The sequence below is a fragment of the Raphanus sativus genome, chromosome 1, assembly GCF_000801105.2.
Source record: "Raphanus sativus cultivar WK10039 chromosome 1, ASM80110v3, whole genome shotgun sequence".
NCBI lineage: Eukaryota > Viridiplantae > Streptophyta > Magnoliopsida > Brassicales > Brassicaceae > Raphanus > Raphanus sativus.
Genome location: NC_079511.1, coordinates 3,656,480 through 3,677,638, shown reverse-complemented (window position 1 = coordinate 3,677,638; position 21,159 = coordinate 3,656,480). Strand labels below are relative to the sequence as shown.

The following is a 21,159-nucleotide window of genomic DNA, read 5'->3' as shown; positions in this document are numbered from 1 at the left end:
TGTTTAAAAAAGTTGTTATGATTTTACTGGTCAAATAGAAGGAGCTATGACTGTGATTATTTTAAAAGACCGTCACCGAGTCGTTGCTTCGCTGTCATGTCGTTTTTTCACAACGTACATGACGACCAATCCGATTGGACGATGACGTACAAAGAAGTGACAGCCTCGTCGTAGTATCATTCCTTTTCGTTTATAAAAGTTGGATAAGGCAACTAGACAGCCGGACTCGCACTATTGCCAGCTGGAATGTGTCCGAAGAGCTGTACCACGCGGCGCGGAAGCGCGTGGAGAGGCGGACACGTGATTGGGAGAAACAACGTGAGGACGCGTGATAGATGCTGCCGTATATGCGATGTTGTGGGGGAGGGACCACTAGCTCTTTGCTAATGGGGTAGTACCTAGTGCTAGGCTCGTTTTGGACACGTGTCGTAACAGGGGATACTTCAAAGAACGAGTGGTGAACAAGAGTGATCAAGTTGCTTACGTTTTTGTTCTTCGGAACGTTTTAAAATTGAGGGGGAGAGGAGTGATTATGGTTGTATTTGATTAAAAAAATAATGAAGCTAGTTGGTCAATTAGTTGTTGGTTGCACCTTTGTCTCTACTCTTTAATGATTTGATTAGTAGCCTTGCGGTTACAACTATCGACTTTTGTTTGTGTTGTCAATATTTCGGATGGTAGTTGTTAATTTCATATTATAAATGTGTGAATTATATATCAAGGAAACAGTCAAAATAAAATAAATCCCATTTATGTATAAGTTTTATGTATGTTTTTAACAAAAGGGGCTTTCTATAAAATTTGAACTAAATAAAAATAAAATACACAGCCCGACTTAGTTTAGGCAGAAGTTATGGGTCTCAGCCCAATACAAGAGAACACAATATGAACTAGAAGTAAATACGGCAAAATTAATGAAGAAGCAGAAGTTATGGGTCTTAGCCCAGAATGTTGTGATGTGGGATACTTCATACTAGTAATGAAGAGAGGTTTGATTACGTTCAGTTTGATTTGGAATATTATCATCAATATGCTTTAGCGTTCGACCACATTCTGGCTACTTTGTGATTTGTTATTTTGTGCTTCTATTGGTTCTGGTGAATGAATTTGTATTTCTTCCATCAACTCTGCGATTGTTACTTTTAAAAAAGAAACCGTGTTGGTTTGATACGTTAAATTGCTGCTATACTAGCTAAAGACAATTGTTATATGAGTAGTATGGTTACTAGAAGTAGTCTAGAGAGGTTGGTTGCAGTATAGATGCTGTTACTCTGTAATTGTTGTTGTGTTTCTGTTAACCTCTGAAAAACGTTGGTTTTGTTTATGTATCTTTCATCTTCGATAGATACTTACCGAGCAATCACAAGTGCTTACTATGTAGGAAATTTTTAAGATCTTTATCAAATCTTTGCCACGTTGGGATGATGTAGAAGGCTTCGGAGTTATACGAATGCACATGCATGAGAAATGGATAGCTTCAAAACGACGTAAAAATTTCTCCTGTGTAAATTAATTTTTGGACTAGTTTACCAGATTGTAAGTGATTGCTAATGCTACGTTACATATTTAAATGAATTTATAAAGAAATTTAGTCAAAGAAATGGACTTGGCCGTTGGAGCTTTAGAGGAACTCCAACGCAGTATATTAGTAGAGTCTTAGCGCGAATTCTTATGCATTCGAATATAATAATGATAAAAAGCTATGTTACTCAGGTCATTAAATCCTTAACTAAGGATTTATGGGAGACAAATCTTTAGTGTGCTGGCAACTTGCCATTGGATCGAGTTTGGACTGAGTTTGGTGAGTCAAAAAAAACTCTTTCATTTTCCCGACTCCACGAAAAAAAAAATCCTCTCGAGCTCTCGAGGCGATACAAAAGACGAAAGTTCAAATCGACATATCGTTGAAGGTAAATCCGAGACTTTTAGTTATTTATTTTGTATTTCGTGTTGATGCATGTTAATTTGGAGAGTTTTTATCGATTCGCTTGTCGGGATTAAATTGATTGTGGGTTCAAATCGATTTGAGGATGAAAATCGATTTAGGATTTTCGTCTAGTTTAGCTATTTTGTTCTTTTATTCCTAAGAACTCTATTTAGATAACACGATTGAAGATACAATTTAGAACGAAATCCTTAACTATTCAAAAAGTAAAAAAAAAATATTATATACCTAAGAACTCCAATGGTAGATAACACCATTGGAGTTGCTCTTAGTTATATCCTTGTTTGGAGACAAGACAGCAAGTGTACTGTTACCTAAGTAGAGGTGCCGTTATTACTCAACTACGTACCAATTATAGATCTTTCTTTCTTTCGTAATGGTACAGTATTTAAAAAAGTATAGGCTGTGAAAAACCTTTAATTTATTGTTGGGATGGGTGAAACATGTGCTGCTGCCATTATATCGAAGAAGAAATCGAAGGAGGTAGATAGAGAGCATTTAAGAAGAGTCGTAAATTCCAATTAACAAGGTGTGGACCGTGACACAACGATATTAGCCCATATATACCCATATCTGCTCAGTCTTATGTTCATACAACTTCATAAGTTACAAGTAAAACAAGTGCAACTCCTCAAGGTTCAGACATGTGTAATCCCACCAGAGACGATGGCTCTAGCCAAAGCGACATGGTGCCTAAGGAAAAAAGACCATATTTTCAGAGATATTGGTCGTGGGCTGATGTAGCAAGAGCGGTAACCGTCGTGACGGTGCACTTTTTGTGTCTCCTGGCGCCATTTAACTACAAGTGGGAAGCATTACGGTTCGGTCTAATTCTCGTCGCAGTGACTAACCTGCTCATCACATTCTCGTATCATAGGAACTTGGCTCATCGGAGCTTTAAGCTCCCAAAATGGCTTGAGTATCCTATCGCTTACGCTGCTGTTTTCGCTCTTCAGGTCAAACCCTGGTTAAATATTTATATATTCTTTTGTCAACCAAACTCGGTTTATGGATTTTTTTTGCATCAACTCGGTTTATTGATTAGTGAATCTAACTAATGAGTATCATAATATATGTTAATTGTTTTTTTTGAGGTATGATTAGAGAAATTTGTTTTTGAATATTTCCAGGGTGATCCATTGGATTGGGTGAGCATACATAGGTTCCATCACCAGTTCACTGATTCGGACCGTGACCCACATAGCCCTAAGGAAGGATTTTTGTTCAGCCATGTCATGTGGATATTTGACACCCATTATATAAAATATAAGGTAACGTATACGTATATCTCATATCTTCTTCATGCTCATAGTACTGTATATGACTTAATTATGATGCTTTTTTGTAACAATGCAAACTAATGTAACAGTGTGGTGGACGTAACAACGTGATGGACTTGAAGCAGCAATGGTTCTATAGGTTTCTACGAATGACAATTGGCTTCCACGTCTTAATGTTTTGGACCGTCCTCTATCTCTACGGTGGTTTGCCTTACCTTACATGCGGCGGGGTACGTAATCTTTTTCTTTAACTTATGTATGAAACGTCTTTGTATACCTATTTGTTCTTGATATAACAATTAGTTACGAAACTGGTGATATTTGATGACAGGGCGTTGGAGGTGTGCTAGGGTACCACGTGACATGGCTCGTTAACTCGGCATGCCATATTTGGGGTTCGAGGTCATGGAAGACTAAAGACACATCTCGTAACGTGTGGTAATATATAATATAAGAATTCTATATATTAATTCAACTATTTAAATTCTCGTTATAGGAACATCAAATCGGATAACTTCCAGAAATTGATCTTAAAAAGATCAAACAAGTATTTTTTTTTTTAATTACGTGAATAATATTATGACATCTTGTTTACTATTAAAACACTGTTTGGGTATCTTGATGAAGGTGGCTAAGCATATTTACGATGGGAGAGAGTTGGCACAACAACCACCATGCGTTTGAGTCATCGGCGAGGCAAGGGTTGGAGTGGTGGCAGATAGATATCACTTGGTACCTCATTCGACTATTTGAGGTTCTCGGATTAGCCACCGATGTGAAATTGCCTTCGGAATTTCAAAAACAGAAACTGGCTCTCGTTCGTTGATGTTTTATTTAAAAACTTTGTATTATTCGCATGATGCACTAATGAGAAGTTTATGTATAAACCAATCTATGTTATAAGTTCTATAGTAAAAACGACTTACATAAGTTTGCAACTATGGTTATTTGTTATCTTTTCCAAAATCATTTCAATATATTCCAATATAAATGCATGTTTTACGTATTCTGTCTTATAGTAGACTTAGTTTTGCTTGATCAAGTATATTCTAATTGAATCATTAGTTTAATGTTTGTTTTAAATGAATACTAGATTTTGACCCGGCCTTAAAAGGGCGGGTATATTTTTTGTTTTACATTTTAAAAAAAAAATAATTTCTATATTTATGATTTTTAGTAGGGTTAGACAAAAAATCTGAACCCAAAGAACCGAACCCGATCCAAAAAGTAGTACCGAACCCGAACCGAAATTAATTAAATATCTTAATAAGTTCAAAATTTTGGTATTTAGAGAACCAAAACCAAACCCGATCCGAACCGAAGTATTTCGGATACCCGAATGTATCCTAAATAGATTTATATACCTAAATATATTAATCAATTTTGGATTTAATGTATACTAAAAACATCTAAAATATATAAGATACTTTTAAGTTGTCCAAAATACTTGAAATATATACAATTAGTCAAAAGTAAATGTTTAAAATAGCTAAAGTATGCTCAAAACATCAAAAATATTAACATATCTATTGTTTCTTTACCCAAATATTCAAATCGAACCAATTTATATGTTATGTTTAGGTATTTTGACATATACTATTTAAATCTAAATGCATTATATTGTTTTGTTTATAGATTTTGAGAAATTTGAAGCATATAATGAATTTTAAAGTTTTTAAAATAATTTAAATGGGTTATCCGAACTCGAATCGAACCCCCAAAGATCCGAACCGAAATTTAGAAATACCCGAATGAGGATGAAATCTTTGAACCCGAAAATCGGAAACCCGAATAGACCCGAACCGAACCCGAATAGACCTGAAATCTTTAAATGGATACCCAAACGCCCACCCCTAATTTTTAGTCATATATTTGTTTTTCTTTGTATAATATTTTTCTTAAATGACTAATAAGATATTTTAATTTATTCTATTAAAATAGTTAGGCTACATTTAGATTTTGACCTGCTCTTTCAAAAAGCAGGTGTATTTTTGTTTTAATTTTCTTAGAAATTTAATTTCTATATTTTTATTTTTTTGTAATCATATTTGTGTTTAATATTAATTTAGTTTAATTTAATTTTTGGTAACTATATTAAATATGTCAAATTACGTAATTATACACTTGTACCGTATGCATTTAAAAATTATTTTAAACTTTATTCTTGAAGTTTGCAACATATTATATTTTTTATTAGTTACCTAACATTATTAGTCAATAATATTCGTCACCAAAAATAGTGATTCAGAATCGACTCGAAAATCAAAGTCTCATATTTTATTAGACATGACATATATACTTGAATGGTTCTTAAAGTGTGATATCCAAAACCCAATATCAAATCCAATCTACACCGAAAACCAATTTTTTTTTATATTTGTATTTTTAGTTCTATTTATGTTTATCTTTGTATAATATTTTTCTTATGATGTTATGATGTTATTTTAATAGAATGAATTGCTCTATTCTCGTATAGTTACCCAGGTTTCCTCTAATTTGAGTAATAGAATAGCCGTTTGATATAAAAAAAATAGATTAGATTCTGATCCGTCCTTCCAAAAATTGGATATATTTTCTGTATATAAAATATATAATCATTAAATTCTTTAGTTGTTTTGATAATTCAGGTATGTGGATATATTTTGTATGTTTAAATTATATATAATCATAAATTCTTTTATGGGTCTGATAATTTAGGTAAGTCTACGTCCGATAATTCAGGTAAAATGGCACATTGTTGAATCAAACATGATTAATATGTGTAGTGATTTTCTTAAAAAGCATAACTGCCGCTATCTCTAACGATTCTTATAGAAGTAGGTCTCGATAATTAAGGAAATAAAGTAGTTTGTATTACTAAAAATGTATTGGATCACACTAATATCAGTTGGTCATACAGGAAAATTAATAGAATAGATTTGCATCTTAAATCTAAGAGCAAGTGGTTTTAAATACATAATCAAAACACAAGTACACAAAATTCAGTTTTATATACAGAGACATGTATTATTAGTAGTATTTATCAAGTTCCTAAAATGCGTGATTTGCCTTACGGACTCACTCACGTGCGTCCTTCTGTTTCCCTATCATCGAGATATCGTTTTGGGGGTCTTTAGACGTATGTGATTTAAATTATCAATCAACCCGATTATTTATAGAGTATTTGCACCCAAAATATCAGATTAATAATCATACAGTACACATTTCTCTGTTCAGAGAAATAAAAATGACTATATATTGATACTATCCAATATACACTGTAACAAATGGTTAGTGTATGCTGGGCTGATGTAGAAATTTATCCAAAAGGCACTACATGTGACGGATAACATCATAATTAATGCGTTTCTATAATGATTTCATATGCGTAGATATTAAGTTCAGGATCGATTAGTTTATATAAGCCATTGTCAGTACGTATTTATATGATACATTATCTATATATAAGAAATGGCGTTGGCCATTGGGTTTTTCAAAGTTAAATCCTCATTTGTAGACGACCCATTTACTGTTAGCTGGTAGGTAGAGTCCGTCGAGATGAATTAATACTAATACTCAATATACACAGTCTCATTAGTCTCAACAACATGATATATGGTGCATCGAAGAAGAGGGTGTCAAATTAATTTGAATGCTATTAGGATCTGTGAAAACATGTGGTGCCATGCCAGGATACTGAAGATGGAAATGGAAGAAGAAAAAAAAAGAGAGATATAGATATAGCAAGGGTTGTTTTTTTTTTTTTGAACACCATAGAAAGGGTAGTTAAAAAGAGTAAGCAATGCATTTAACATTGTGGTCCAAGACCCAACAGCATTAACTGCTTTTTCAAAAAAAAAACAGCATTAACTCTATAAGCTGCTCACTCAAGATGAATGCGACTCATATAACTCTCAAACAAATACAATACACAGATTGTCTGATGTGTAAGTTTTTGGTTTAAAAAACTAGATGGATATACAGTATGTACTCATCTTATAAGTTTCAGAGACCAACGAGATGTTGGTGTAGTGGTAAAAAAATGTCTAGTAGCTACTCCTCCATCTAAGTTATTTCTTTCTGGAAAAAACTATTTACATTGTTTGAATTTCTGATAGAGGTTAAAAATCACTTTATCTTAACAAAAAGAAAATAAACCTAACAGAAAAATTTTAATGGTTTTGAAGAAAATTAATTGAGGGTACTTTGTCATAAATTATCAATCAACCTCAAATTCAATACGTTTTTTTTATAAAAATAGGTTCCAGAAGAAGTTGACAGTGAATTAATATATACCTCTGTGTAATGTATGTCATTGTTGGCTTTTTGTACCTTATTCCTGCATCTCTACATAGACCAACTCTTTTATTTTCTTGTTTTTTTTTGAAAAATGACAACTCTTTTCTTTAAATCAAGAAAAAAGTATCATTTGTTTTTTACTATGTACGTACATCGTACAAATATAAACCTCAATAACAAATTACTTGAAAAAATAATGGTTGGTCAGTTATTATTATATCCCAAAACTGTCAAAAGCTGAGAATAATAATCATCTGATAAATTTTGACAGTAGTATTACAACAATACGACAGCTTCAACTATATGCTTTGAAATCATGGAAGAGATTTATTTATAGTACGACATAACATTCAAGACCAAGCGTTGGCTTCGATCCAGTTGAATGCAATAGGTCCCAAGAACGCGTCTGGAATCCCGAATGAAGTCACGAGTGCAAGCGCGTGAGGTCTAAGCTCTCTGCAGAGCTTAGAAACTTCTCTTCTCACATCTCCATCATTGTCCCTTGAGAGGTAACCATATCTCAAGAACGACGGATCTTCTTCCATGCAGATCAATGCGTACATTGATCTTACAAGACCCACCGCATCCTATCATCAAAATACATGGAGCTAGTCAATTTCGTTTGGTTCCTCTCTTAGTCTTCACGTACCCTATACAAATAAATGTCATGACTAAAAGAACTATTGTGCTTAGAGCAGTGAAACAGTTGTTTTCTCTCACATTGTCTAATAATACATTATGTTTTGAGCAGTGAAAACTATGCTTCAGCCTATAAATATTTATAAATTAATTTTTCATAAATTTCTTTTAAATAATTTAGTGGTCATTCCATCTATCTATAATAGATATTTTAAATAATTAGAGCAAGGCAAATGTTTGATCCGGCTATGTTGCTTTGGCTAATATTAATGACCATGCTTACCTTAATGGAGCCGGCAGGCAGTTTGGCTTCAGCATTCAAAACGGCTTGTAGGATTGCTTTTTCTGCGAAAGCTTTACTTAGATCTTCAGAAAGTTGATGACTCTGAAAGCATAGAGAACCATTAGTATATGACAAACTCAACCAAAGGTTACGTGACCAGAAATGCTAACCAAAAGGAAGGAGAACTCTCTGCTTTGTCCTCTCCCTTGAAGCTCTTCAACTTCAGAAGTATATCGTTCTAGAAGATCTCTCTCTCTTACGGAGAATATATTTTTCTGCTAGGGACAAAATACAAGTGATGTTTGATAAAAAAAAAAGTTGAATTCCTCTTGATAAAATGATTAGAGGAATATGAGTTATTATGACCTGGAACTGGCTGCATCTGAGGATTGAAGATGTGAGTTGAGTAGGCATTACAGGAAGAGGACTGTTCATGTGCACTAATCCTAATCCTTTGAATGGTTTATTCCTCTTCTTACATGATACATACTCAGCAAAAAGGGCCTTGCTCACCTAAGTTCCACATAAGAAACAATATATGTCACATTGTATAGTCGAAACAAAAAAAAAATGCAGCATCGGTCATGTTCCTTAGCCTACCTGCTGCATCAGAACATTATTGTCACCTTCAAATGTAGTCTGCACATCATAGTCTCCTTTTAAATGACCAACTCGATTCTCTGTTTTCAAACCTTGCCCTCCACAAGCTTCACGACATTCCTTGAAAAAGAACCAAGCAAAAGAAATATAACATCAGTATCCCCCATAGGAGCTTTCTCACAAAAATTTTTAGTTAAACACCTGAAGCGTTCGCATATTGTGCCAGGTGAGAACAGCTTTGAGTCCCATTGAGACAACATGAATCTCTTTGTTGGTCTCAGGTGTCCTCTTCACGTACATCATCTTCATGTCATTTGCAGCGAAGCTCATAGCATATCTACGGTACATAGTATTCATTTAGATATAATACTCTTCCAAGAGGGGATAACATAGTAGTCATAAAGATCCTTACGTCTTTGCAAGGAGTGGTAAAAGTCGTCTTTGATGGCTTGGATAATCAAGAAGGAGCACTTCAGGACCATTGGCTACAGCAGAGAAGGCTCTTCTCGATAGTGAGTACCTTATAGCAACAGCTAATCCTACCTGCCATAGTAAGAATCTTAGTAAGTATAGTAGAGTTGATTCTCACACAAGACAAAGACTGCTGAAACATGTACCTTTGCAGAGTAAATTGCACATGAAGCAATGGTGACACGACCAGAGGTCAAAGGGGCCAAGAATGCTCCAAATCTCTGAAATAAAAATTTGAAAACATTGCCACTGCAACTCCACAAAACAGTATTAGTAATATTTATCCCAACCATGGTTTTAGCAGCTACCTGATCAGGATTTTCAATAGCGCTAACATACTGTCCATCAGACGAAACATCAGCAACAGAGTTCAATAGATTCTCTCTTGGGATTCGAAGATTGTCAAACCTACAATCACATTTCAATCTTCAATGAAGGATTAAAATAAGATATATACAGTTGAATAACACTGAGCTGTGTGTAGTGCTTACCATATCCGACCATTGTCAACACCGTTTAACCCAATCTTGTCTCCACAGTCAGCAATGCGGATGTTTGGACATATGTTGCCATCTTGATCTCTGATTTGAGCTATAAAGACATGAATCCCCTGGTTGGTTCCTTTTATTTCAAGCTGTGAAATCACAATTGCATGGGTTGCATGCTGCAACAACCAAAAACATAATACAAAAGTCAGTATATGTCAAAATCAGTGGGAAAAAAAAAGAAGAGTTAAAGCACTTACTATAGCTGCCTCACCGATCCAATACTTTTGAGCAGATTCACAAGGAGTGTTTATTACAAACTCCTCAGTTCTTGGGTCATAAGTAGCTACTGTTTCAATTCCCTTCACCTGAAAAACATTAAATCAAAAGATCACCAAGTTAGATAGTTGTCACATGTGCAAAATGACACTAGAGCTCTTACATTACTTCCATGGCCTAACTCAGTCATTGCAAAGCAGCCCTTGACAAGATAATCTTCAGTGTCTTTCAACCACTTGTCATGGTGTCGCTTTGTCCCAAAGAACTTAATAGCATTACCCCTGACAAAAAAAATGAGACAAAAATCAAGAACGACTATAAACCATGTTTACTCATTTCGTTGTTGAACATACCACAACAAGAAGTGAACACCGAGTTTGGCGTTGAGGGAGTAATCATACATCCCGCAAACCTCGTAGAGAGAAAACTTCTTGAGCTCAGCTTCTGGACCTGTCTCCGTTAACCATCCTTGAAAGACACCTTTCTCCAGCAAGTACAAGATCCGCTTCATGCTGATCTCACGCTGCTGCTCCATCGTCTCATTGTAATCAGGCGACACGAACACCTTGCCTCCTCCTCCTCTTATCTTCCTGTTGAACAGATCGCTCTGTATGATGATCCCATAAAGCCAATCTCGGTCTTCCAAGTTGTGTCCGTCGAGGAGTTTTCTCATCTCCTCGACTTGGAAGCCATAGCTCTCGTTGACCTCCGGTGGAGTGTACTGCAAGCATACCTCGCGCGTGAGGGAGATTTTAGACGACGGAGAAGGTGACCTGAGTATGTGATTAGCTAAGACATGTGCTCGCCGGAGTGCGCGATTTTCCGACATTTCTAGGGGTTTCAACGAGATCAGGTCTCACTTCCACTACGTTCCCGAGAATGAGGGAGTGAGAGACTTAGTTGAAGTATATATTTCTGAGCATTGACTTCTAAGTAAAGATTCCTTTCGTGGTTCACAAGAAAACTCATATCTTGCTTTGATCTCTTTCCCGAAGCATCTGCTGATATACTGTATTTATTCTACTTTAATTACGCGATTAAATAGGATCATGTCCCATTTTAACATGACCATTGCTTGGTTTCTTGGGAGATACATATCAGTTAGTAGTATTACATACTCCTTAAATTTTATTACCAGGAGCATACACCAGCTTAAGAAAATATTACAGAAAAAAAAAGAGAATTGGTCAAAGAAAAATAGGCAGAAGTTATGGGTATTAGCCCAATAAATTAAAGCCAATACAAGAGAATACAATCTGAACCAAGAGTAATGAAGAGGCAGAATTAATGGGTCCTTATCCCATGAATTTGTCAAAGGTCAGATTTGGGATACTGTTAGTCAAGAGAGATTAAATTACGTTCAGTTTGATTTAGAATATATCATCAAATATGCTTAGCGTTCAACCACATTTTCCGGGTGCTAATCAGATTCTGGTGACATGGGTTGTATTTCTTCCATCAACTCTGCGATTGTTATTCTTGAGAATAAATTGCTATAAGTGTATTGATAATAGTTATATTGTGTCTCTGTTTAAAGTCTTAGAAAAAAATGCTAGCTTTGTCTATGTTTTCAATAGATACCAAGCAATAACAAGTGCTTACTACATACTGCATGAAATAAATAGGCATCACAAATTCACAATGACGTCGTAAAAATCTTAATTGTGAATGTATTAATGTTTGGACTAACTAACCAGATTTTAAGTAGAGTCTTGCTACGTTGCGTATTTAAATGATCTAAATATATAAAGAAAATTGGTCTAAGAAATGGCTTTCGGCCGTTAGGGCTTTACTAGTTAATTCCTCATTTGGAGACAATCTAATTTAAGTGTTGGCTGGTAAGTAGAGATGCCGTAATTTACTCAAGTACGGACCAATTATTTATCTTGATCTCTGTAATAATGATAAATTATAAAGGTATAGGCTATAAAAAAACCTTGTTTAGGTGTTGGAATGAGTGCAAACATGTGTGATGGCTGATGCTAGATGCTAATATGATAGTAAAAGATACAAATTTTTAAAAATGTAGTTAGAGAGCATTTAAGAAGAGTCGTGAATTCCAGTTAACAACATTAGCCCATATATACCCCCATATATCTGCTCAATCTTATGTCATACAAACTCATAAGTTACAACTAAAACAAGTGCAACTCCTCTAGGGTTTGTCATGTGTAATCCCACTAGAGAAGATGGCTCTAGCGAAAGCTTTATGGCGCGTAAGGAAAAAAGAGCTTACTTTCAGAGATATTGGACGTGGGCTGATATAGCAAGAGCTGCAACCGTCGCGACTGTGCACTTTTGGTGTCTCCTGGCGCCATTTAACTACAAATGGGAAGCATTACGGTTCGGTTTTATTCTTGCCGCAGTGACTAACCTGCTCATCACATTCTCGTACCATAGGAACTTGTCTCATGGGAGCTTTAAACTCCCAAAATGGCTAGAATATCCTTTTGCTTACGCTGCTGTTTTCGCTCTTCAGGTCAAAACCCTATTTATTTTTTTATTTTTTTTGTAACAGCTATTTATTATTTTTACTGTCAACCAAAACCGATTTATTGATATAAGTGAATCTAGCTAACAAATATCATGATATGTATATATCAAATGCTTGTTTTTATTTGAAGTATGATTAGAGAAAGAATATTTAATATTTCCAGGGTGATCCATTGGATTGGGTGAGCATACATAGGTTCCACCACCAATTCAGTGATTCAGACCGCGACCCACATAGCCCTAAGGAAGGACTTTTGTTCAGCCATATCATGTGGATATTTGACACCCTTTATATAAAAGATAAGGTAACGTGTATTTTTTTTTCATAGTATGACTTACGTTATTGTTTGTAACAATGCAAATTAATGTATCAGTGTGGTGGACGTAACAACGTGATGGACTTGAAGAAGCAATGGTTCTATAGGTTTCTACGAAAGACAATTGGTCTCCAAGTCTTGATGTATTGGACCGTCCTCTATCTCTACGGTGGTTTACCTTACCTTACATGCGGAGGGGTAATCTTTTTTGTTTTTTTTTTTCTTTTTGCAGACTAATATGTATGAAACGTTAATTAGTACATAGTTAAAAGAATACTACTATGCATGAAACATTTGTTTTTTAAGAATACTACTATGCATGAAACATCTTTGGTATAACTGTTTTTGTTGGTACAATAAATAAAAATTTGGTACGAATCTTGATGACATTTGATGACAGGGCGTTGGAGGTGTACTAGGGTACCACGTGACATGGCTCGTAGCCTCGGTAGGCCATACTTGGGGTTCAAGGCCGTGGAAGACTAACGACACATCTCATAACGTTTGGTAATATATATCCTCGAAACCATATTTAAATATTTGTATACTATCAAAGCACTGTTTGAGTATCTTGTGAATATAATGAAGGTGGCTAAGCTTAGTTACGATGGGAGATAGTTGGCACAACAACCACCATGCGTTTCAGTCATCGGCAAGGCAAGGACTTGAATGGTGGCAGATAGATATCACTTGGTACCTCATTCGACTATTTGAGGTTCTTGGATTAGCCACCGATGTGAAGTTGCCTTCGGAATCTCAGAAACAGAAGTTGTTGGCTCTCGCTCGTTGATGTTTTTTTTTTTAATTTTAGTTAACCATGATCTTATAAGATTTGAATTATCGCATGAGGCAGTAGTCAGAAACTTATTTTAAAAAGTGATCTAGTAAGTTCTATAGTAACAACGACTAGAGAGTTCATATAAGTTCAAGATTATGGTTATTTGTTTCTCTTTTCCAAAATAAATGAATGTTTTACGTCACCTGTCTTGTAGTAGACTTGAATGTCTTTGATCAAATGTTCTTAAATCATTAGTTTAATAGTGTGTTTAAAATGAATATTTGCATCTTACTAGTCTCCAAGCTCTCCAATATATATATGAATGATCATCGATCTAAAAGAGCACGTCATTTTGAGAAAAATAATTGATAATAAAAGTACAAAAAATTCAGTGTTATATATATGAAGGAGAGATGCATAGATTTTAAGTTTTAAATAAAACTTTATTCCATACATGACGTGGACCGGTTTGACAAAAGATATGACGTGGACCGGTTTGACAAAAGATTAAACCGTGGATATACATATCACATACCCCTTTTATTACCAAGAGCATTCAACAACAGCTTCAGAAAATATTAAAGAACACATTAAGAGACGTGGATTATTGTTGGAAGAGTTTACTTGAGTAACTAAACTGACGACCATGCGTTGGCTTCGACCCAGTTGAATGCAATCGGACCCAAGAAGGCATCAGGAATCCCGAAGGAAGTGACGAGTGCAAGCGCGTGTGGTCGAAGCTCTCCGCAGAGCTTAGAAACTTCTCTCCTCACATCTCCAACGTTGTCCCTCGAGAGGTAGCCGTATCTCAAGAACGATGGATCTTCTTCAATGCTGATCAAAGCGTACATTGATCTTACAAGACCCAACACATCCTATATCATCAGAACACATGGTGCTAGTTAGTTTAGTTTAGTTCCTCTGATAGTAAGAGTAGTCTACATAACAGCTCCATAAAGAACAGAACTATTGTGATTAGAGAAGTGAAGCTATGATCTAGAAAACTAAGAGAGTTGGTTTTCCTCTTACCTTACTTCATTTTAGAGTGTTAAAAAATAGAATAATGAACAAAATATTAAATGCATTACTCTATTTTATGGAGTAAATCAATTTTTACTCTATTTATGGAGTAAAGAGTGGAACATCAACATAGAGTAGGGTTAGAGTATTAGTTACTCTATAAGCTCTAAGATTCTCTAAGGTAGTCTAGGCCAGCAGAATATGTACAGCCTGTGACCCCAAGCTAGTAAAGAAACCAAGATTCAACTAAATACGGTTCAAGAAAAAAAAACCATTTACCTTCAATGAGCCAGTAGGTAGTTTGGCCTCAGCATCCAAAACAGTTTGCAGTATTGCTTTCTCTGTGAAAGCTTTACCTAAGTCTTCAGCAAGTTCATGATTCTGCAACCATGGATGTAAAACGCCATTAGCGAACTAGTGCCTAATTTTGGAGAAGGGGAAAGTTATGTGAGAAGAAATGCTCTTACCACGAGGAAAGAGGACTCTCGGCTCTCTCCCCTTCCTTGAAGCTGCGCAACTTCAGAAGTGAATCTTTCTAGAAGATCTCGCTCTCTTAAGCAGAACACATTTTTCTGACAAGGGTAAAATAGGAGAGATGTTTAGCTAAGAAGTCGAATTTGTCTTAAATAAGTGAGAAACAACACTATGAGTAGGCAAATAAACCTGAAACTGGCTGCATCTGAGGGTAGAAGATGAGAGCTGAGTTGGCAACACAGGACGAGCACTGTTCATGTGCTCTAATCTCAATCCTTTGAAAGGTTTGTTTCTCTTCTTACAAGACACATATTCAGCAAACAGAGCTTTGCTCACCTAAGTTCCACATAAGAATCAATAAGTCACATTGTATAGTCGAAACAAGAGAACATGTTTCACAACTATGTGCCCTTAGCATACCTGCTGCATCAATACATTATTGTCACCCTCAAAGGTTGTCTGCACATCAAATTCACCTTTCAATTGACCAACTAGATTTTCTGTTTTCACACCTTGACCTCCAACAGCTTCACGGCATTCCTTAGAAAATACAAATAAAAAAATCCCTTAAATAGTGTGGCTAATAGACATAGGAGGGTTTCTCACATAAATATGGGTTTGGTTATATTTGGTTCTAACCTGAAGGGTTCGCATATTGTGCCAGGTGAGAACAGCTTTGAGTCCACTTGAAACAACATGGATGGCTTTGTTGGTTTCAGGTGTCCTCTTCACGTAAATCATCTTCAAGTCATTTGCAGCAAAACTCATAGCATATCTGTTATAGAAAACAGTCAGTATGGTTACCCTAAGTTATTTATAAATAGTCACAATTCATAAAAGATCCGTACGTCTTTGCTAGGAGAGGTAGCAGTCTCCTTTGATGGCTTGGATAATCCAGAAGGAGCACTTCAGGACCATTAGCTTTAACAGAGAAGGCTCTTCTCGAAAGTGAGTACCTTAAAGCAATAGCTAATCCGACCTGCCATATTTAAAAAAAAAAATCTTAAATCAGTTACATTTATTCCTGAAATAGTTTATTTCATTTACTGAGATGTGTGTACCTTTGCAGAGTAAATTGCACTGGATGCAATTGTGACTCGGCCAGAGGTCAAAGGGGCCATGAATGCTCCAAATCTCTGATCAGGATCTTTAATTGCGCTAACATACTCTCCATCAGGCGAAACATCAGCAACTGAGTTCAATAGATTCTCTCTTGGAATTCGAAGATTGTCAAACCTGTGTGTTCATAGTGCAATCTTCCATGAATAAACAACAACAACCTTAGTATTAAGGTATAAATTACAGAACAATGAGTTGTGTGTGGAGTACCAGATTCGGCCATTGTCAACACCGTTTAATCCAATTTTGTGTCCGCAGTCGGCAATACGGATGTTAGGACAGATGTTGCCATCTTCATCCCTAATTTGCGCGATAAAGGCATGAACTCCCTGGTTGGTTCCGTTGATATCAAGCTGTGAAAAGACTATTGTATGTGTTGCATGCTGAAACAACCAAAAAGTAATACAAAGTCAGTATATGTATGATATATAAACCAGATGGAGAAACTAAATGACATATACTTACTTTAGCTGCACCACCGATCCAATACTTCTGAGCAGATTCACAAGGAGTGTTTATCACAAACTCACCAGTTCTTGGGTCATATGTAGTCACTGTTTCAATTCCCCTCACCTGAAAAAAAAAAAAAAAATCAATATACCCCTGGAAGATCACCAAGAGACATATACATGGTTTGCAACTTGTATATCCCTTACATTGCTTCCATGGCCTAACTCAGTCATTGCAAAACAGCCCTTGACGACATAGTCTTCTGTGTTCTTCAGCCACTTCTCGTGGTGACGCTTTGTTCCAAAGAACTTCACAGCATTACCCCTTAAGTATCACACAAAAATTAAAAACTTATTAAAATTTACATATAGATCTCATCAAAAGATTATCTTTTCAATAATCTATATATCATCAACCAACGCACAAACGAAATCAATGTTCATATGAATAATGCAAACATTAAGTTGTTGAAATTTTTGAATGGGTTTGAACTAAAAGGCAAAACCATAATACTTCAATCAATTGATTCTTTCTTAGAATTCTTTATACTGAAACTAGAAATTAGGTATATATGTGTATAAACATGTAACTTGAAACCAATGTTATAAAAATCGTTCTACACGGCAAATCAGAACTAACATTTCTGAACAATTAAACGTTACAAAAATCGGTCTAGACGCCTTTCTAATCAATAATTAACTATAGCAATTACCGCCGTTGAAAATATATAACTTGAAATATACCACAAGAAGAAATGAACACCGAGCTTGATGGAGAGGGAATGATCATAGATCCCGCAGACCTCGAGCAGAGCCAGCTTCCTGAGCTCAGCCTCGGGACCCGAATCCGTCAACCACCCTCTGTAAACCCCTTTCTCAAGCAAGTACCAGATCCGCCTCATGGTGATCTCCCGCTGCTGCTCCATCGTCTGATTGTAATCGGGAGACACGAACAGCTTCCCTCCTCTCTCTTTCCGGTTGAACAGATTGCTCTGCATCATCAGGCCGTAGAGCCAGTCCCGATCCTCCGTGTTGTGCCCGTCGAGGAGTCTCCTCATCTCCTTGGCGTCGAATCCGCCGAAGCTCTCGCTGAGCTCCGGAGGGGAGTACTGGAGACATACCTCGCGCGCGAGGGAGAGGTTCGATGGAAGAGGAGGAGGTGATCGGAGGATGTGGTTTGCGAGGATATGTGCTCGCTGGAGCGCGCGGTTTTCCGACATTGATGAGGGAGGATTTGTTGTGATTAGGTGATTACTTACCAATTTCGATTGTTTAGTTTTAAAGACACGGTCTTGTCTGAAGAAGGAAGAAGAAGAAGAAAGAAGTTGTTATTAACGATAAGTTAACTATTTTTTTGTGGACCCCACAAATCCGTCTCCTTGGGAACTACGAATTGTGATCGCGCGATAAGGTGGTTTGACTCTTTGCAAATTCCTCTGATTCAGTCTCAGCCGTTGGATCATCTTTCCTTGGCGCTATTTATTCGGCCCATCGTCGTGGATCGAAAATAAACCAAGAAACCTCATCTGATTCTTTCTGACATTTGATTTTATTGAATTTGCCATACCGGTCGGTCTATATCTATATATATAAAACAAGGTTGGATCTCTCCTTCTGACACATCAGATGCCAGCGCAACAATTCGAGCTCTGCCATGCCGACACGTGGCGATTAAATGAAACGGTGCGTGCTGAGTTTTTTCTGCGTCATATGGGCTTAATTTGGGCTATTTTCACGCTCTCGACTTCGACCCAATGACCAGCTATCCAAACGCAAACCCTAATCCATCGCCGCGTTTTCTCCTTTTATGCTCTCTGTTTCACTCCAATCGGCCGTGAAGATGTCGATCCAGATTCTGTAAATGGAAGTCGTTGCGATTCCTGCGTCTAATACATTAACAAACCACCCACCAGGAACTAATCCATCATCTATAACCTGCTCGCTCCTTTCCTACGTACCGCCGGCGTCGTTGTTGTTGTGATGTTCTATGTTCACCACCTCCTCCGGTCAGTCAACGGTGTGACGGTTTGGGGTTGCATTCAATCGAAATAATCACCCTTCTCAATAAAGCCATCGATCCAGAGACCACGACCTTTCACTACGCCGCATTCAAGACAGCCCCTTCTTCCTCCATGTTAGCGAATCTAGACCTATAAATAAGAGAGCAGGCTTTGTTGATATGCATCACTTGCTCCTTAGAGAATCACTAATCAGAGATGGCAACCTCCTCCGTTTTCGTCATATTGGAAAGATGGTCGCTGTAACAACATCGATGAAGTCCGATTGTTGAGGTTTTGAGAGGCATGTAAAGACAAAGTTAACAAGCCGCCGAAGCAAAGCATTTTAAGGTAAGCGTACAGCTCTGCATCTAACTAAAGAATATTTTTTCACATCTCTCTCACTTCGTAAGCTCCAAGTCTCTCTTCCTCTTTCTGATATTAATTAGACCCTTTTTGGGTTATCATCTTATTAAGATTCTTGATCTCTGTGTCGAGTTTTATGTATCCTTTTCAAGGTTGTGCTTAGTCTCGAGGTGTTAATGCTCTGAAATTTGCTTATTCTTTTTGCTACTGAGTAGTACAAATAATAATATTTGTTGTTTTGTTGTTTTAGTTTCTTTGCGAATTTAACACTGTAAATGTCATCGCTTGGTATCAAGGTCGGCGAGAGAGTGCTTATATGAGCTTCTTGTGGAAGTGATCAAAGCCAATACTCCTGGATACAAAATATTATAATCTCTACTCACTCACGCAGAATGATATAGGACTCTCTACTAACACAGATGATGTATGTCAGTTTCCTTTCCCTTTTTACTTGAATCAGATTAGCTAGCTGTTAAATTATTATCAGCCAATTGTTTCTTAAATAGGGTGCACATTTGGGTGCAAAGAAATTTAAAACAACGATCAATGAAATTAACGAAAGAGCCGGAAACCCTTCACTCGAAGAGGTTAGATCAAAAGAAGTTCAAAAATAATTATAGGATCCAAGAGTTGAGTTCTTTGAGAAATAATGTTTGCTAAGGGTTAGCTATATTGGGATCTAGACTGACATAGGCAAAGTTAAAGCAGCTCATGAAAACTGTTTTTTTTTAATTCCCTTAGTTTACTATTAAAGTCGTATGTCCTGTGAATTCTGATTTAGGCTGATGTTGATGGGAACATGTCAATCTGACTGAATCAAGCTCATTACTGCAACAATGCTTGAAATGAATGAGAATCTTCACCAAGCCTTAAAGACAGCAGCAGGTGAACAACACATTTATTCTCAGCTCTTTTGTTCTTTACCGTGATATATATATATATCAAGAGTCTGAAACCTTTGCTTTTGATCAAAACGTTTGTGACACGGCTTCTCCGTTATGCTAGAACTAAGGCTTGTGGATTGATGGAGGGAGCTTCTGCTACTACAGGTGCCTTCCATGATGAACCTGTCTATGGTGGATTAACTGATGATGGTTCACCACTTCGGGAGGATGAGTCAGCCGGAAAAATGCCAGCAATGCTTAAGTTCCCAGCATCGTGAGTCACCAAGTCCAACATCCACCACTGCCATTCCTTATATTTTTTCTTCACTTGAATTTGAATAAAATTATTTAGATCTCGCTTCCTCTTTGAATCCTTTTGTTGTCGTTTTTTTTAACTTTCCTTCATCTCCTTCTTCACTTTGTTCTTCACGTTGATCATCAGCAAAACTTTGTCCCACCAGTGATTTATAAAAACATAATATTGCTCTTTCGTGCAGTCACTTCTTTGTAATTAAGTGAGACCCGTTCCGACCAAATAGATACGCATAGTACTAAAATCATCATGGCTTTGCTTCCAAACTTACAAAACTGAGAATGATAAAAATCCATTCGAATGCCATACAATAGTTAATAGCAATAACAATAACCCCAATTCATATCAGCTATGTTTTAGTTCTAGGTTCTTGGTCTTTTGAGTTTCAAAACATCAATCCAATTCCAACCAAGGACTATCAATTTCTCTATTACCGTGAAGTATATATTTTATTTCCGTTTTGTCTAAATTACATTCTCCTAAATATATATAAAAAGAAAACAAATTATTAAATTTAAGAAACACAAATAACAAAAGAGAATTAATTTAAGTAAAATTTATAAACTCATTATACTTATTATTAAATTTAATATACTTAAGCAAAAAAATAACCAATGCATTTTCAAATATATAATTTAAAAAACTAATAATGAAAATTATTTTTAAAATATATAGTTAAAATTAATATT

General features: G+C 36.2%; 3 protein-coding genes and 1 long non-coding RNA gene across 7 annotated transcripts; 3 read left to right on the top strand and 1 right to left on the bottom strand.

Annotated features, from left to right (window-relative positions):
* Positions 1-1,760: 1,760 nt before the first annotated feature.
* LOC108853403 (delta-9 desaturase-like 5 protein) lies at positions 1,761-4,155 on the top strand. Of its 2 annotated transcripts, none has more exons than XM_018626820.2 (6): positions 1,761-1,910; positions 2,417-2,901; positions 3,076-3,216; positions 3,315-3,455; positions 3,557-3,663; positions 3,853-4,155. In XM_018626820.2, exons 2-6 carry the CDS (start codon positions 2,590-2,592, stop codon positions 4,049-4,051), a joined length of 900 nt encoding a protein of 299 aa, XP_018482322.1. In that variant the 5' UTR covers positions 1,761-1,910; positions 2,417-2,589; the 3' UTR covers positions 4,052-4,155. The 2 variants fall into 2 exon arrangements, with proteins under 2 accessions (XP_018482322.1, XP_056861492.1); XM_057005512.1 differs by having other exon boundaries at positions 1,784-1,910; positions 2,414-2,901.
* A 3,590-nt stretch (positions 4,156-7,745) lies between these two features.
* Positions 7,746-18,218, bottom strand: LOC108813026 (acyl-coenzyme A oxidase 3, peroxisomal). Of its 3 annotated transcripts, none has more exons than XM_057005504.1 (13): positions 10,614-11,124; positions 10,424-10,541; positions 10,242-10,349; positions 9,988-10,160; positions 9,805-9,904; positions 9,643-9,717; positions 9,438-9,568; positions 9,227-9,362; positions 9,026-9,145; positions 8,792-8,938; positions 8,596-8,700; positions 8,426-8,527; positions 7,746-8,090 (listed from the first exon to the last, which is right to left on the bottom strand). In XM_057005504.1, the coding sequence occupies exons 1-13, from the start codon at positions 11,087-11,089 to the stop codon at positions 7,854-7,856; spliced, it is 2,028 nt and encodes a 675-aa protein (XP_056861484.1). In that variant the 5' UTR covers positions 11,090-11,124; the 3' UTR covers positions 7,746-7,853. The 3 variants fall into 3 exon arrangements, with proteins under 3 accessions (XP_056861484.1, XP_056861480.1, XP_018440957.1); XM_057005500.1 differs by lacking the exons at positions 9,988-10,160; positions 10,242-10,349; positions 10,424-10,541; positions 10,614-11,124 and adding exons at positions 16,672-16,844; positions 16,927-17,034; positions 17,118-17,235; positions 17,655-18,218 and having other exon boundaries at positions 7,839-8,090; XM_018585455.2 differs by lacking the exons at positions 7,746-8,090; positions 8,426-8,527; positions 8,596-8,700; ... (8 more) ...; positions 10,424-10,541; positions 10,614-11,124 and adding exons at positions 14,267-14,723; positions 15,148-15,249; positions 15,336-15,440; ... (7 more) ...; positions 17,118-17,235; positions 17,655-18,205.
* LOC108813043 (delta-9 desaturase-like 5 protein) lies at positions 12,395-13,932 on the top strand. The gene is made up of 5 exons (XM_018585477.2): positions 12,395-12,739; positions 12,918-13,058; positions 13,128-13,268; positions 13,471-13,577; positions 13,659-13,932. The coding sequence occupies exons 1-5, from the start codon at positions 12,428-12,430 to the stop codon at positions 13,858-13,860; spliced, it is 903 nt and encodes a 300-aa protein (XP_018440979.2). The 5' UTR covers positions 12,395-12,427; the 3' UTR covers positions 13,861-13,932.
* Positions 18,219-18,639: 421 nt separating the features above from the next.
* Positions 18,640-20,657, top strand: LOC108832859 (uncharacterized). Its single transcript, XR_001946572.2, has 4 exons — positions 18,640-19,258; positions 19,570-19,697; positions 20,055-20,158; positions 20,279-20,657. It is a non-coding gene; the product is annotated as an uncharacterized LOC108832859 (long non-coding RNA).
* The last annotated feature ends 502 nt before the right edge of the window (positions 20,658-21,159 follow it).